Here is a 12,620-nt window from a genome sequence, read left to right on the forward strand (position 1 = left end):
CCCTCAACACCAAAGATAGTTACTGTTTGGCTCCTTGCAGAAAAAGTTTGCCCACCCCTGAGCTAGAGCTTCCCACAGTTAACCTTTTGCTTTACATTTCTCTATAATCATAATCTAAAAGTATACAATCTAGTCCCTAAAGAATATGCACAAAATAATTTTGTTCTTTTTCTTAATCTTTTCTAAATAATTTGACAGTGACCTGGTGACATCATGCACTTTGACTCAAAACAAAACAAATAAAAAACAAAACAAAACAAAAACCCATGTGTTTTCTGCAAACAAAACACCTCTTGTTAAGTAACTAGGATGGTCAAATTCAGGAAATCTAGCACTGAGACAGTAATAGTAGCTAATATACTGCCTGTATGAAAGTGTCACAAGTTGTTTTAATATTGTCTTATATAGCAACGCTCCCCTCCCCACCCCTCTCTCCCCACCGGTGGTGTATTCAGTCGGGGATCACTTATTGCACATAATTTCATGTATCTGTGATCTCCTTTCTTCTGAGTCAGCTTCAGGCTTTTTGTTGTTTCTGCTGATGTCTCTTAATACCTTTCAGGCTTTCCAGGTGGCTCAGGGGTAAAGAATCTACCTCCAATGCAGGAGACGCAGGAGAATTGAGTTTGATTCCTGGGTGGGGAAAATCCCCTGGAGGAGGAAATGGCAACCCACTCCAGTATTCTTGCCTGAGAAATCCCAGGGAGAGAGAAGCCTGGTGAGCTATGATCCATGGGGTCGCAAAAGAGTCAGACAGGACTGAAGTGACTTAGCGTGCGCGTATACACACACACACACACACACACTTAATAGCTGTTACGACCTTGTCCCTCAGTGGGGTTTGTCTGATGGCTCCCACGATCAAATGCAGGTGGTCTAGGTTTGGCAGGAATATCCCAGAAGCAAAGTGTCCTCCTCGGTGCCTCCTGTCAGGAGGCCCACAAACACCATTTTGTCCTCATTCCCAGTGTGTTCACCTGGATGGCTTGGTTAAGAAGCTCTTTACTAGGGTTCTAAGTAAGGCATTTGTAATTGCTAAGTCATCTGTTGGAACATACTTTGAGATTACTTCTCCCCTTTAAACTTCCACCCAATCATTTTAACATCCACTGATGAATTTATTTTTTACTGTGCTGGATCTTTGTTGCTGAACATAGGCTTTCTCTAGCTGCGGTAAGTGGGGGCTACTCTCTACTTGCAGTGCCTGGGCTTCTCATTGCAGTGACTTCTCTTATTGTGGAGCACAGGATCTGGGGCACGTGGGCTTCGATAGCTGTGGCCCCCTGGCTCTAGAGCCCAAATTCAATAGTAGTGGTACACGGGCTTAGTTGCTCCTCAGAATGTGGGATCCTCCCGGACCAGGGATCAAACTGGTGTCTCCTGCACTAGCAGGCAGATTCTTTATCACTGAGCCACCAGGGAAGCCCTCCACTGATCAATCTTGTTTGGGTCCATTACTGCTGGGATAATTATCAAATGGTGATTTTTTTCTAACTCTTTTTGAGTGAATGCCTGGGAGTGGAAATGCTGGATCATACGGAAAGATCATTCATTTTTTTTCTGATTTTAAAAAAATATTTATTTATTTATTTGGCTGCATCAGGTCTTAGTTGTGGCATGTGGGATCTAGTTCCCTGACCAAGGATCAAACCCGGGCCCTCTGCATTGGGGGCATGGGGTCCTAGCTACTAGACCACCAGGGAAGTCCCTTCAAAATTGTTTTTTATTGTGGTAAAATAAACATAACATAAATGAACCATGTTGAGCATCCATTTCAGAGAGAGGACTGAATGAATACATTCGTAATGATTGCAAATGTCACCACCACATTCTGTCTGCAGAACTCTTTCTTTTCACCTTATAAAACTGAAACTCTCTTCTCATTAAACACCAAACCTGAATTCTCCCTCTGCTGACCCTGCGTCCACCATCCTATTTTCTGTCTATATGATTTTAAGATCATTCATTGATGCTTTCCAATCGTGATGCTGGAGAAGACTCTTGAATGTCCCTTGGACTGCGCAGAGGACAAACCAGTCAATCCGAAAGGAAATCAACCCTGAATATTCATTGGAAGGACTGATGCTGAAAAGCTCCAATACTTTGGCCACCTGATGCAAAGAGTTGACTCATTGGAAAAGACCCCAATGCTGGCAAAGATTGAAGGCAGGAGGAGAAGGGGGCAACAGAGGATAAGACAGTTAAATAGCATCACTGACTCCACTGACATGAATTTAACAAATTCTGGGACATAGTGAAGGACAGGGAAGATTGGCATGCTTCAGTTCATGCTGACATGATTTAGTGACTGAACAACACGTGTTCACAATCAGACTGTGCCAGTATCTCTCCGATGGGTCCCATCCTTCTGGGAGCCCTTCCTTACTCTCTGATGCACCAAGACATTGCAGCCTCACTTTGTATACACCTTGTATCCTGGATTCTGCCATTTCTCCCAAGAGTCCTGCATTCCCCTCCCCGCCTTTCTAGGGGATGATATTTAGAAGCAAGATCTAGGTGCTAGGTGCACTCATTCCTATTGGGTTGTCTCAGTGGACAGAGTTAGGAAGCAGATATTTGTTTAACTATCAAGTCCACGTGGATACTTTAATCTCATTCTGTTCCCATGGGATTCTTCCATTTCATCTTTGCACTTTCTTTCTCCCCCAGGAAAGACCTGATTCTTAATAATATCAACACACTTGCTAGTTCGCTCAGTCCCATAATACACACGAGAGTTTCAGAATCACTATACCAATGCCACTCCGGAACACACAAATGTACTGAACCAAGTTAAAAAAACTTTTTTTTGCAGTTCCTTTTGTCTTTAGAATCAGTACCATGTCCACAAGTTGCATAAGTTGGTTCTTTTCTATTTCTGGGGGGTTGTGTTTTTCATTTGAAATATCATTCGGTTCATTTGTTTTCTACTTATATCCCATCTTTTTTTTTTCTTTTCTTTTTTAGCTGCACTGCATGCATGTGGGATCTTTGTTCTCCAACAAGGGATCAAACCCATGCTCCCTGCAGTGGAAGTGCAGAGTCTTAACCACTGGACCATCAGGGATGTCTCTATATTCCATCTTAAAGCTTTTGTTCTTCATTGTTGTTGATTTAAATTTTTGTTGAATATAGAAAGCAGTAACAGTTTAAAAATTATACAAAAAGGAAAATACAAAGGATGTTATCCCCTCCTTTCCTAAATTTCAATCCCACCCACTCTTGTAGGTAACCAATTTGATTGCTCTTTGCTTTACCTTTCATTTTGCAAAAACAAGCAGATATGTGGATATTTTATTCCCTCTTCTTTATTATACAAAAGGTAACATATTACCTATACTCTTGCATTCCTCCCTCAACTTAACAATATGTCCTGGAAATCACCCCATTCCATCACAGAAATGGACCTTATTCTTTTTCATGGCTGTGTAGTACTCCATTCTGAAGTGCAGTGTAACACATCAGTCTCTCTTCTGTATGCTGACATGTGGGTTGCTTCCAATATTTTGCATTTACAAATGACAATGAATGACCTTCTCCATACTCACTTGGGTATTGTTAGAGCTGTATCTTCAGGATGAATTTCTGAAGGGGGACTGCTCTTCTGTAACATAAGGATAATTGTAAGGTTAAATAAGTTTTAATGCACATATGGCTTTTCACCTAAGCCGCAGGTAACTCGTGGCATAAGGTCACTACAGTTGGACAGCTTGGCCTCAATTTAGTCAAACCCTGCTCTCTCATAACATTTCAGTCTAGTTCTCAATTTGCTCTTCTAGGCAGGGTCAGGGGCCCACCTGGGGATGGGGTTTAGTCAGGATTGGGGTTCAATAGGATCAGGGCTTAGCTTGCAATCAGGGCTCAGTTCAGGGTCAAGTCTCAGCAAGGGTCAGGGGTCAGGGTTGGAGTCAGCGTATGGTCGTGGAGTCAGCCTATGGTCGTGGGCTCAGCCAAGGTCAGGATTCAGCCTGGGGTCAAGGTTCGGTCCAAGGTCCAGGCTCAGACTATGCACGTGTCTGTCTCTGAGTGTGCCTGGGTCGGGGGTCCCTTGTGAGGCTGGGACTGGGGCTTGGTGGTCTTACTGCACAGGGCACCTGCTCATGCCCTCCTCGCTCTCCCCACCAGCCTGCACAGCCCCTCCTCCCACCCGCTTCCCACCTCAGATCTGTTTCTGCTTGGTCACCTCCAGTGATTACGTGTGGCTGCCGCTCAGCACAGCCCCCCTGCCTTCCCTCTAACTGTCCTGCTCCAGAGCTCAACAGTGAACTCAGGGGAGGGCTGCAGGGCGGGGCCACAAGCCCTGGGCTTCCCTCAGAACCCCGTCCTGCCCATCCTCCACTCAGGGGGGCTAGGGAGCCCCTCAGATACCTGTGCCACTCCCCTCAGACACTGACCAGGGCTGTGCCTTCCCCCTCAGGCTCCCCCAGCATCACTCCACACATCACCCCCCGCTTCCTCTCCGCCACCCCGGTCCTCACCCTTCTCAGGCTGAGTCAGTCTGAGGGAGGTCGAGCAGTTCAGGTGTGAGCTCCCCACTTCTGTGAGCCCCTCCTCCCTCCAGAGGTGAGGTGCTGCCCTGGGTGGGGGTCCCCTGCGGCTTTGCTGCTGGCAAGGTCAGCTCAGGGGCTGGAAAACAGCAGAAAACCCGGGTAAGGAGGGTCCCCCATCCATGTGGGTGTGTGGGCGCGTGGGGTTCACCTCCCCACCGTGTTGTCTTCAGCAGGGTTCCCCAGGGACTGCCCCTCTCCAGGCCTCAATTTCCCCTCTGAGAAGTGTTCAGTCCTGGCCCTGTTGTGAGGATAAAATGGGGGTACAACTGCACCATCGATGAGGGAGCTGGCAGTGTTTCTGTATTAAGCACCTACTGTGTGCCAGGCGGGCCTGGAGAGGTTGAGGAGCAGGTGATGGACCAGTGGGTCCGGGCTGCAAGGAGTTGTTGGTGGGGGCGGGAGAGTCCTCCCGCCTGGGTGCCACAAAGGAACCCGTTACCCACCCTCTAGAGGGAGTGAGGGGGTGGGGGCGGGGACCCCACCCTCAATGGGCTTTCGAGGACCGGAAGGGGGCGGCAGGGGGTGACCGCAGCGCCCTGCCTTCTGGGAGTAAGGATGGGAGCCGACCGTTGGATGCCCCTCCCCGTCTCAGCCTCACCCCCACCCAGGGGGGTACCTTGAACATAACAGGAAATTTCAAATAACAGGAAACCAAGACCGGGCAAGGCTAGCGGCTCCACCCTGCCTGGGGCGAGCGAACCTCCCCACCCCGGGGCCTCAGTCTGCCCTCGGGGAGGGGGACCGCAATGAACGCCACGGGGACCCCGACGGGGGACCCCGAGTCCTGCCAGCTGCTGGCGGCCGGCGGGCACAGCCGGCTCATCGTCCTGCACTACAACCACTCGGGGCGGCTGGCGGGGCGCGCCGGGGCGGAGGAGGTCGGCCTGGGGGTGCTGCGAGGGCTGTTCGTGGCCGTGAGCTGCCTGGTGGTCCTGGAGAACCTGCTGGTGCTGGCGGCCATCGCCAGCCGCATGCGCTCCCGGCGCTGGGTCTACTACTGCCTGGTGAACATCACGCTCAGCGATCTGCTCACGGGCGCCGCGTACCTGGCCAACGTGCTGCTGTCGGGGGCGCACACCTTCCGCCTGGCGCCGTCCCAGTGGTTCCTGCGCGAGGGCCTGCTCTTCATGGCGCTGGCCGCCTCCACCTTCAGCCTGCTCTTCACGGCCGGGGAGCGTTTCGCCACCATGGTGCGGCCGGTGGCCGAGAGCGGGGCCACCAAGCGGGGCCGCGTGTGCAGCTTCATCGGGCTGTGCTGGCTGCTGGCCGCGCTCCTCGGCCTGCTGCCCCTGCTCGGCTGGAACTGCGTGTGCGCCTTCCAGCGATGCTCCAGCCTCCTCCCGCTCTACTCCAAGGACTACATCCTCTTCTGCGTGGTGGTCTTCGCTTGCATCCTGGCCACCATCATGGTGCTGTACGGGGCCATCTTCCGAGTGGTGCGCGCCAACGGGCAGAAGGCGCCCAGCACCCCGGCGCGCCGCAAGGCCCGCCGGCTGCTCAAGACGGTACTCATGATCCTGGTGGCCTTCGTGGTGTGCTGGGGCCCGCTCTTCGGCCTGCTGCTGGCCGACATCTTCGGCTCCAACGTCTGGGCGCAGGAGTACCTGCGGGGCATGGACTGGATCCTGGCGCTGGCCGTTCTCAACTCGGCGGTCAACCCCATCATCTACTCCTTCCGCAGCCGGGAGGTGTGCCGGGCCGTGGTGGGCTTCCTGTGCGGCGCGTGTCTCCGGCTAGGGCTTCGAGGGCCTGGGGACTGCCTGGCTCAGGCCGTCGAGGCCCACTCTGCAGCCTCCAACACCGACAGCTCACTGAGGCCGAGGGACAGCTTTCGGGGTTCTCGATCGCACAGCTTCCGGATGCGGGAGCCCCTGACCAGTGTCTCCAGCGTGCGGAGTGTCTGAACCCACGGTCCGGGTGGTGGTTCAGCAGCCTCGATTCCCGTGCAGGGATGCTGCAGTCGGGCCTGAAGAAGAGGAAGGAACCGGTTAGCCACCAGGGGCCTGCATCCCAGGGCCCCGCGGTGCTCCCGGAAGCCTCCTGGGGCTGCTGGCACCAAGTGGGTTTCCCATGGTTGTTGTGGAACGGGAGGCAACGGCTGGTTGGAACCGAGAGCGCGCTGGACTGGAGATCAATGGGTTTGCTGTGTGCGCCCCCCTCCTGTGTGACTCGGAGGAGTCCCAGCCCCTCTCTGGGCCTCGGGGGGGTGGGCTGGGGGGAGTGGGTGGATGCCCTGGGAACAGGGAAATTCAGTGGTGGGGTGAGATGGTTTGGTCCCTCATTCACAGCTGGTGTCAGGGTGAATGCGTGAGGGTTGTGGGTCTGCTGGAGCTGGGCCAGTGGCCAGGGAGCGACATGGGTCTGTGTGCTGGGGGGGCGTGTGGTTGTGACGGCAAGGGGTTTGGTGTGGGTGAGACTCTATGTGTGTGTTAGACAGAGAGGGATAGCGAGGTCGAGGGCAGAGCGAGTTGTGCTGGTGAGCAGCGAGCGCTAGTGTGCAGATATCCTTGCGTGTAGCAGGCCTCTTGTCAGGGTGTGTGCTTGTGCACACATGTGTGTGACTGATCCACTCTGTTGAAGGTGTGTGTAAACTTTGGGAGGCTACCAGGAGGGGGTGGGGTGAGGGTGGGGCGGTGACACTGACCCTCACCCCTTCCCGTTCACTTCCTCTTTGCCTGCCCTATCTCTCATCGTGGGTTCTGGGCAGCCTCCTCCCCCCACCTCTGGCTTCTGCATCTTTTGGGGCTCAGTCTGGAGACCAACAGAGAGGGAGATGCTTTAGCACTAACTGCCTCTCCGTTCCGTATCTGTAAAATGGGCTGATGGCAGACGGAACTCACTGCAGGAGGCTGTCAGTGCTCGCTCAGTGCTTTTGCTGTGGCGAGCAGGCATCAGTGTGTCAAAGAAACATCCGGTGATAGTTGAAATGTTCTACATCTGTGTTTCCCAGTATGGGAACCCTCCCTCCCATATGGCTACTGAGCCCTCAATAAGAGGTCAATGGAACTGAAGACATTGACTTAGAATGCGTTTGAATTTAAGCAGTTTGCAGGACTCACAGCAATGGTACCAGACAGTGCTATGGGGGACACCTTCTGAATGTAGCCACTTGTGGCTAGTGGGAAGTTCTCTGTCTCCATCCGCCCAGCCGAGACAGTGCCCACAGGTCTTTCTGCCTCCACCTTGCCAAGTCCTTGGGGCAGTGTCCTGTCTGCCACTCCAGAAGGGACAGCTCTGTTCTGAGCCTCCATTTCTCCCCTGCAGGATAGGGGATGGCATGATGGATGTGTTGACTGTGCTGTCCAATAAAGCAGCCATTAGCCACATGTGGCTACTTAAAATTAAAATGAATTTTAAAAATTCAGTTTCTCGGTGCATTTCTCAGAGCTTCGGTGGCCAAGTATCACGGATTGGGGAGGGGGCGCTTGAATAACAGAAATGTATTTGCTCACAACTCTGGAGTCTGCAAGTGTGAGGTCAAGGTGTCAGCAGGCTTGGTTCCCCTGAGTCCTCTCTCGTGGATCCTGGGGGTTTGCTGGCAGTCTTGCATCCCTTGGCTTGTAGACGCATCATCTGCATCTCTGCCTCCATCTTCACATGGGTTCTGTCTGCCTGCATGTCTGTGTCTAAATTGTCAACTCTTTTTTTTTGGCTGCTCTGAGTCTTCATCGTGGCAGGAGGGCTTTCTCTAGTTTTGGTGTTCTGGCTTAGTTGTCCTGCAACATGTGAGATCTTAGTTCTCTGACCAGGGATCAAATACAGGTCCCCTGCATAGGAAGATGGATTCTTTCAACTTTTTATTTTGTATTGGGGTATAACCAAATAGCAAGCAGCGTTGCAATAGTTTCGGGTGAACAGGGAAGAGACTCAGCTGTACATGTGTGTATCCATCCATTACATGTATCCATTCTCTCTCAAACTCCCCTCCCATCATGGTTGAGTTGAACAGGATTCCATGCGCTATACAGCAGGTCCTCGTTGGTTATCCATTTTAAGTGTAGCAGTGAGTACATATCCATCCCAAACTCCCTGACTATCCCTTCCCCCTGTTCTTCCCAACCAGCAAGCATAAGTTTGCCCTTTATGAGTCTCTTTCTGTGTTGTAAGTCCGTTTGTATCATTTCTCTTTAGAGTCCACATGTAAGGGATGCCATAGGATATCTCTCTGGAAGGGGATTCTTAACTACTGGGCCATCAGGATAGCCCCTCCCCTTTTCATGAGGACACCAGTCCTATTGGATTCAGTTCAGTTCAGTCACTCAGTCGTGTCCGACTCTTTGTGACCCCATGAATCACAGCACGCCAGGCCTCCCTGTCCATCACCAACTCCCGGAGTTCACTCAAACTCATGTCCATCGAGTTGGTGATGCCATCCATCCATCTCATTCTCTGTCGTCCCCGTCTCCTCCCGCACCCAATCCCTCCTAGCATCAGAGTCTTTTCCAGTGAGTCAACTCGTCGCATGAGGTGGCCAAAGTATTGGAGTTTCAGTTTTAGCATCAGTCCTTCCAATGAACACCCAGGATTGATCTCTAGAATGGACTGGTTGGATCTCCTTGCAGTCCAAGCGACTCTCAAGAGTCTTCTCCAGCACCACAGCTCAAAAGCATCAATTCTTCGGCGATCAGCTTTCTTCACAGTCCAACTCTCACATCCATACATGACCACCCTATTCCAGTGTGACTCAGATTAACTAATTACACCTATAAAAATCCTGTTTCCAAATAAGGGCCTCTTCTGAGGTGTTTGGAATTAGGATTAGAGACTTGAATTTTGGAAGAGACACAATTTGGCCCATCACATTTGGTAATGGCATGCTGTGATTCATGGGGTTGCAAAGAGTCAGACACGACTGAGCAACTGAACTGAACTGAACTGAACCCCATTTTGAGTGCTTGATGGAACATCTAGCTTGTGGCTACTGTTTTGGATAATGTAGACACAGAATCTATCCATCATCACAGAAAGTGCTATGGGACAGGGAGGGGAAAGTTCTAAGCATGTATAAGCTAGGACTGCATGCTTGCGTGCTGTCATTCAGTCATGTCCGACTCTTTGGGACCCCATGGACTATAGCTCATCAGGTTCCTCTGTCCAGGAGATTCTCCAGTCAAGAATACTGGAGTGGGTTGCCATTCCCTTCTCCAGGGAATCTTCCTGACCCAGGGAATTAACCTGTGTCTCCTGTGTCTCCTGCATTGGGCATTGGCAGGTGGGTTCTCCCTTCCCAGAGCGCCCCCTGGGTAACTCATAACCTGGGATACTTCTTATATTTTCCAGATTCCTTGCCACATGTGTTCATCTGGAACAGTGAGGGTGGGTGGGGTCTTGGCGGAATTTGGGGCAAGTGAAGCCTGGGCTGCCTTAAAGCTCTTGACCTGCAACCCCGGGCCTGTTGGCCCCATGGCCCCCTCCACCCTGTGTCACACTTTGCTTTGACTGAACTGGACTATTCGCTGCTCCTTCCTATCTGGGACCTTTGCACCTGTCTTTGTTGACCCCACTAGAGTGGCCTGTGCATCCTTCAGGCCTCACCTTCAGCATCACCTCCTCCAGGAAATCTCCCTGATTTCTCCTCTTCCCTAGCCCTCTTCCAGGCTCACACATCTGCCTGTGCATCTCCATCACAGCTCCAATCACACCCGGTCACACATCCACCTTCTCTCCTGGACTTGGAGCTCCATGAGAGTGGAGTTAGTGACAGCATTTGGGTCACTGCTGTGTCCCAAACACAGCACGGGGCCCAGCCGGTAGGAGGTGCTCCGTGAGCTAGAGCTCTGGTATAACTGGTCCCAGCAGCATGCCTTCCACTGAAACCTCTGCGCCTCCTTACTCCCCACCTCCCTAACTGAGGAGGAGCCATCCTCATGGACGTGGCCCTCTGCTCTCAGGTGGCTCGGGTGTCTGTAACCCATTGCTGTTCCCCAGCTCTGCCAGGCACCACAGGCTTCAGTTTCCTCATCTGTAAAATGGTGATGTCGATGTCTCCTGCCCTCCTGGGATGTTGATAAGGCCAGGGATTTAAAGGCTCTCAAACTGTGTATGATTGTGTTGTGTGCTGTGCTCAGTTGCTTAGTCGGGTCTGACTCCTCGCGATCCCACGGACTGCAGCCCATCAGACTCCTCTGTCCATGGAATTTTCCAGGCAAGAATACTAGAGTGGGTTGTCATTTCCTCCTCCAGGGGATCTTCCAGACCCCAGGATCGAACCCGTGTCTTCTATGCCTCCTGCATTGGCAGGCGGATTCTTTACCACTGCACCACTTGGGAAGCATGTTTTTGTAACAGGGAAGAACAAATCTGACTCCCTATTAGATCTGTCCCTCTTACTTCCACCTTTGTGCCCTGTTGCCTGTCATGCTGATTCTGCACCTTTTGTACAAGAATGTTGCATTATAGCCTGAAATATACAGGACAGCCTGTCCTCAAGGCTCTGACACTTGAATCTATTCATACAGAGATAAAAAGTTGCAGAACAGAGAATAACATTTGTCTCATTGGAGGTTTACAGGAACATCCTGTCCTTTGTGTCCAGCTGCAAGAACAAAGGATTCCAACACTAAGAAGTCTCCAACAACCAACCACGTCTCTCTCTTACCTTGCTTTGCTGAAACCCTTTGGGGAGAATGAGTTTATGAGGCATGAGCCACTGGTCTACTTGCATGGCCCTGCAATAAATCTTTCTCTGCTCCAACTCCCGAAGTTTTGGTTTGTTTGTCCTCGTTGTGAATGAACTTGTTTTTGGTAACATAGTTAAATAAATAATAACAACGAAGCCTTAAAGACCACTCAGTGTTGTTCTAATCACCTGTATGTTAATTTATTTAATCCTGGCAAAACCTCCAGGAGGCAGATACTGCCATTAACTTCATGTTACAGATGGAGAAACTGAGACCCAGAGAGGTTAGGTAACACACAAGTTCACACAGCTAGGAAGAGGCAGAACTGGGATTCAGACTCAGATAGGTGACTTCTTGATCCCTATTCGTTACTGTCTCTTGAATGAATGAATGAATGAATACCAGTTCCTTCCCTCTTTGGAAAACTAAGAATGAATGTTCCAAGTTATTCTTTGGGCTGCCCCAAGGTTTTACTTCCACAATGCAGGAATAGTTGAAACTCCCCATTTTACAGTCAGGAAAACCAAGGCTCAGGGGAGGAGGTGGCACGGGTAGCCCTAAGATCCAAGCCTCGTTATCTGAGCCAGGTTCAGGCCCCTTTCTTGCTCTGTCTCTTGGGGGGGGTGGTGGTGGTGTGTGTGTGTGTGTTGCCTGTTCATAGCCTGGCTGGGAGTGTGTGTGTGTGTGTGTGTGTGTGTTGCCTGTTCATAGCCTGGCTGGGAGGAGCAGGGGTAGATGGAGAAGCAGATAATAAATATTTGCTGATGAAGATCACATGGGCCAGAATGAGTTCTCGCCCCTCTCCCTGCCTTGCCAAGCCACTCCTGACTCCTCCAGCCTGGGACCCCCCACCCCCCGAGAGACCTGGGGAAGGCCATATGCAGGTGCCATAGCTGGGAGGGGTGGGCTGCCTGTTAGGGTTTTCACGACTCATTTATTCACTCACTCATTCACTTAACCACTGTGTGTCAGGCTCTATTCTGGGCACTGGGGTTGCAGCTGTGAACAAAGCACCTGCTTGCACAAAGGCCACAGTTTGGCGCGGGTGACAAACACCAAACTCAACGTCATTTTCGGTAAGGAATTACCCATGCAGAAAGCAGGAGGGGTCCGTGAGGTTTCTGCAGGAAGAGCAGATGCAGCAGCTCCAAGGCTGCATGAGCTTGGTGCATTCTCGTAATACCCGCATTTATTGAGCGCTTCACGGATGCCTCATCCTCTCAAAGTGCATTTACATGAATTATCTTACTGAATCCTCACACACCCCTGAGGAGCCTGGGAAGAGTGTTGGATTACTTATCATCGTATTCGGCAGGCAGTTGAGGAAATAGAGGCTCAGAGAGGTGAAGAGACTTGCCCAAGGTCACACATCTGGGAAGTGGAGGAGCTGGGTCTTGAACTCATGTTATTAATCAACACAATTGCCTCCTCTCACTTGGGACAGAAGGGA

The 12,620-nt window shown here is 51.3% G+C and overlaps 2 protein-coding genes across 3 annotated transcripts in view; both read left to right on the top strand.

The window, feature by feature from the left end:
* GNA15 (G protein subunit alpha 15) overlaps positions 1 to 3,562 on the top strand; it is a 30,709-nt gene extending 27,147 nt beyond the window's left edge. The window contains exon 8 of one of the 2 annotated variants that reach the window (XM_055430168.2): positions 2,968 to 3,562. In XM_055430168.2, coding sequence (XP_055286143.1) covers positions 2,968 to 3,129 — 162 coding nt within the window. In that variant the 3' untranslated portion in view covers positions 3,130 to 3,562. The remainder of the gene's footprint in view (positions 1 to 2,967) is intronic. The other variant, XM_055430170.2, reaches the window with a different exon arrangement.
* A 1,622-nt stretch (positions 3,563 to 5,184) lies between these two features.
* On the top strand, positions 5,185 to 11,325 carry S1PR4 (sphingosine-1-phosphate receptor 4). The gene has a single exon (XM_055431052.2). The coding sequence runs from the start codon at positions 5,297 to 5,299 to the stop codon at positions 6,452 to 6,454; it is 1,158 nt and encodes a 385-aa protein (XP_055287027.1). The 5' UTR covers positions 5,185 to 5,296; the 3' UTR covers positions 6,455 to 11,325.
* The last annotated feature ends 1,295 nt before the right edge of the window (positions 11,326 to 12,620 follow it).

This window comes from Moschus berezovskii, chromosome 8 (assembly GCF_049115385.1).
Source record: "Moschus berezovskii isolate FMDL1 chromosome 8, NW_MosBer_1.0, whole genome shotgun sequence".
Classification (NCBI taxonomy): domain Eukaryota; kingdom Metazoa; phylum Chordata; class Mammalia; order Artiodactyla; family Moschidae; genus Moschus; species Moschus berezovskii.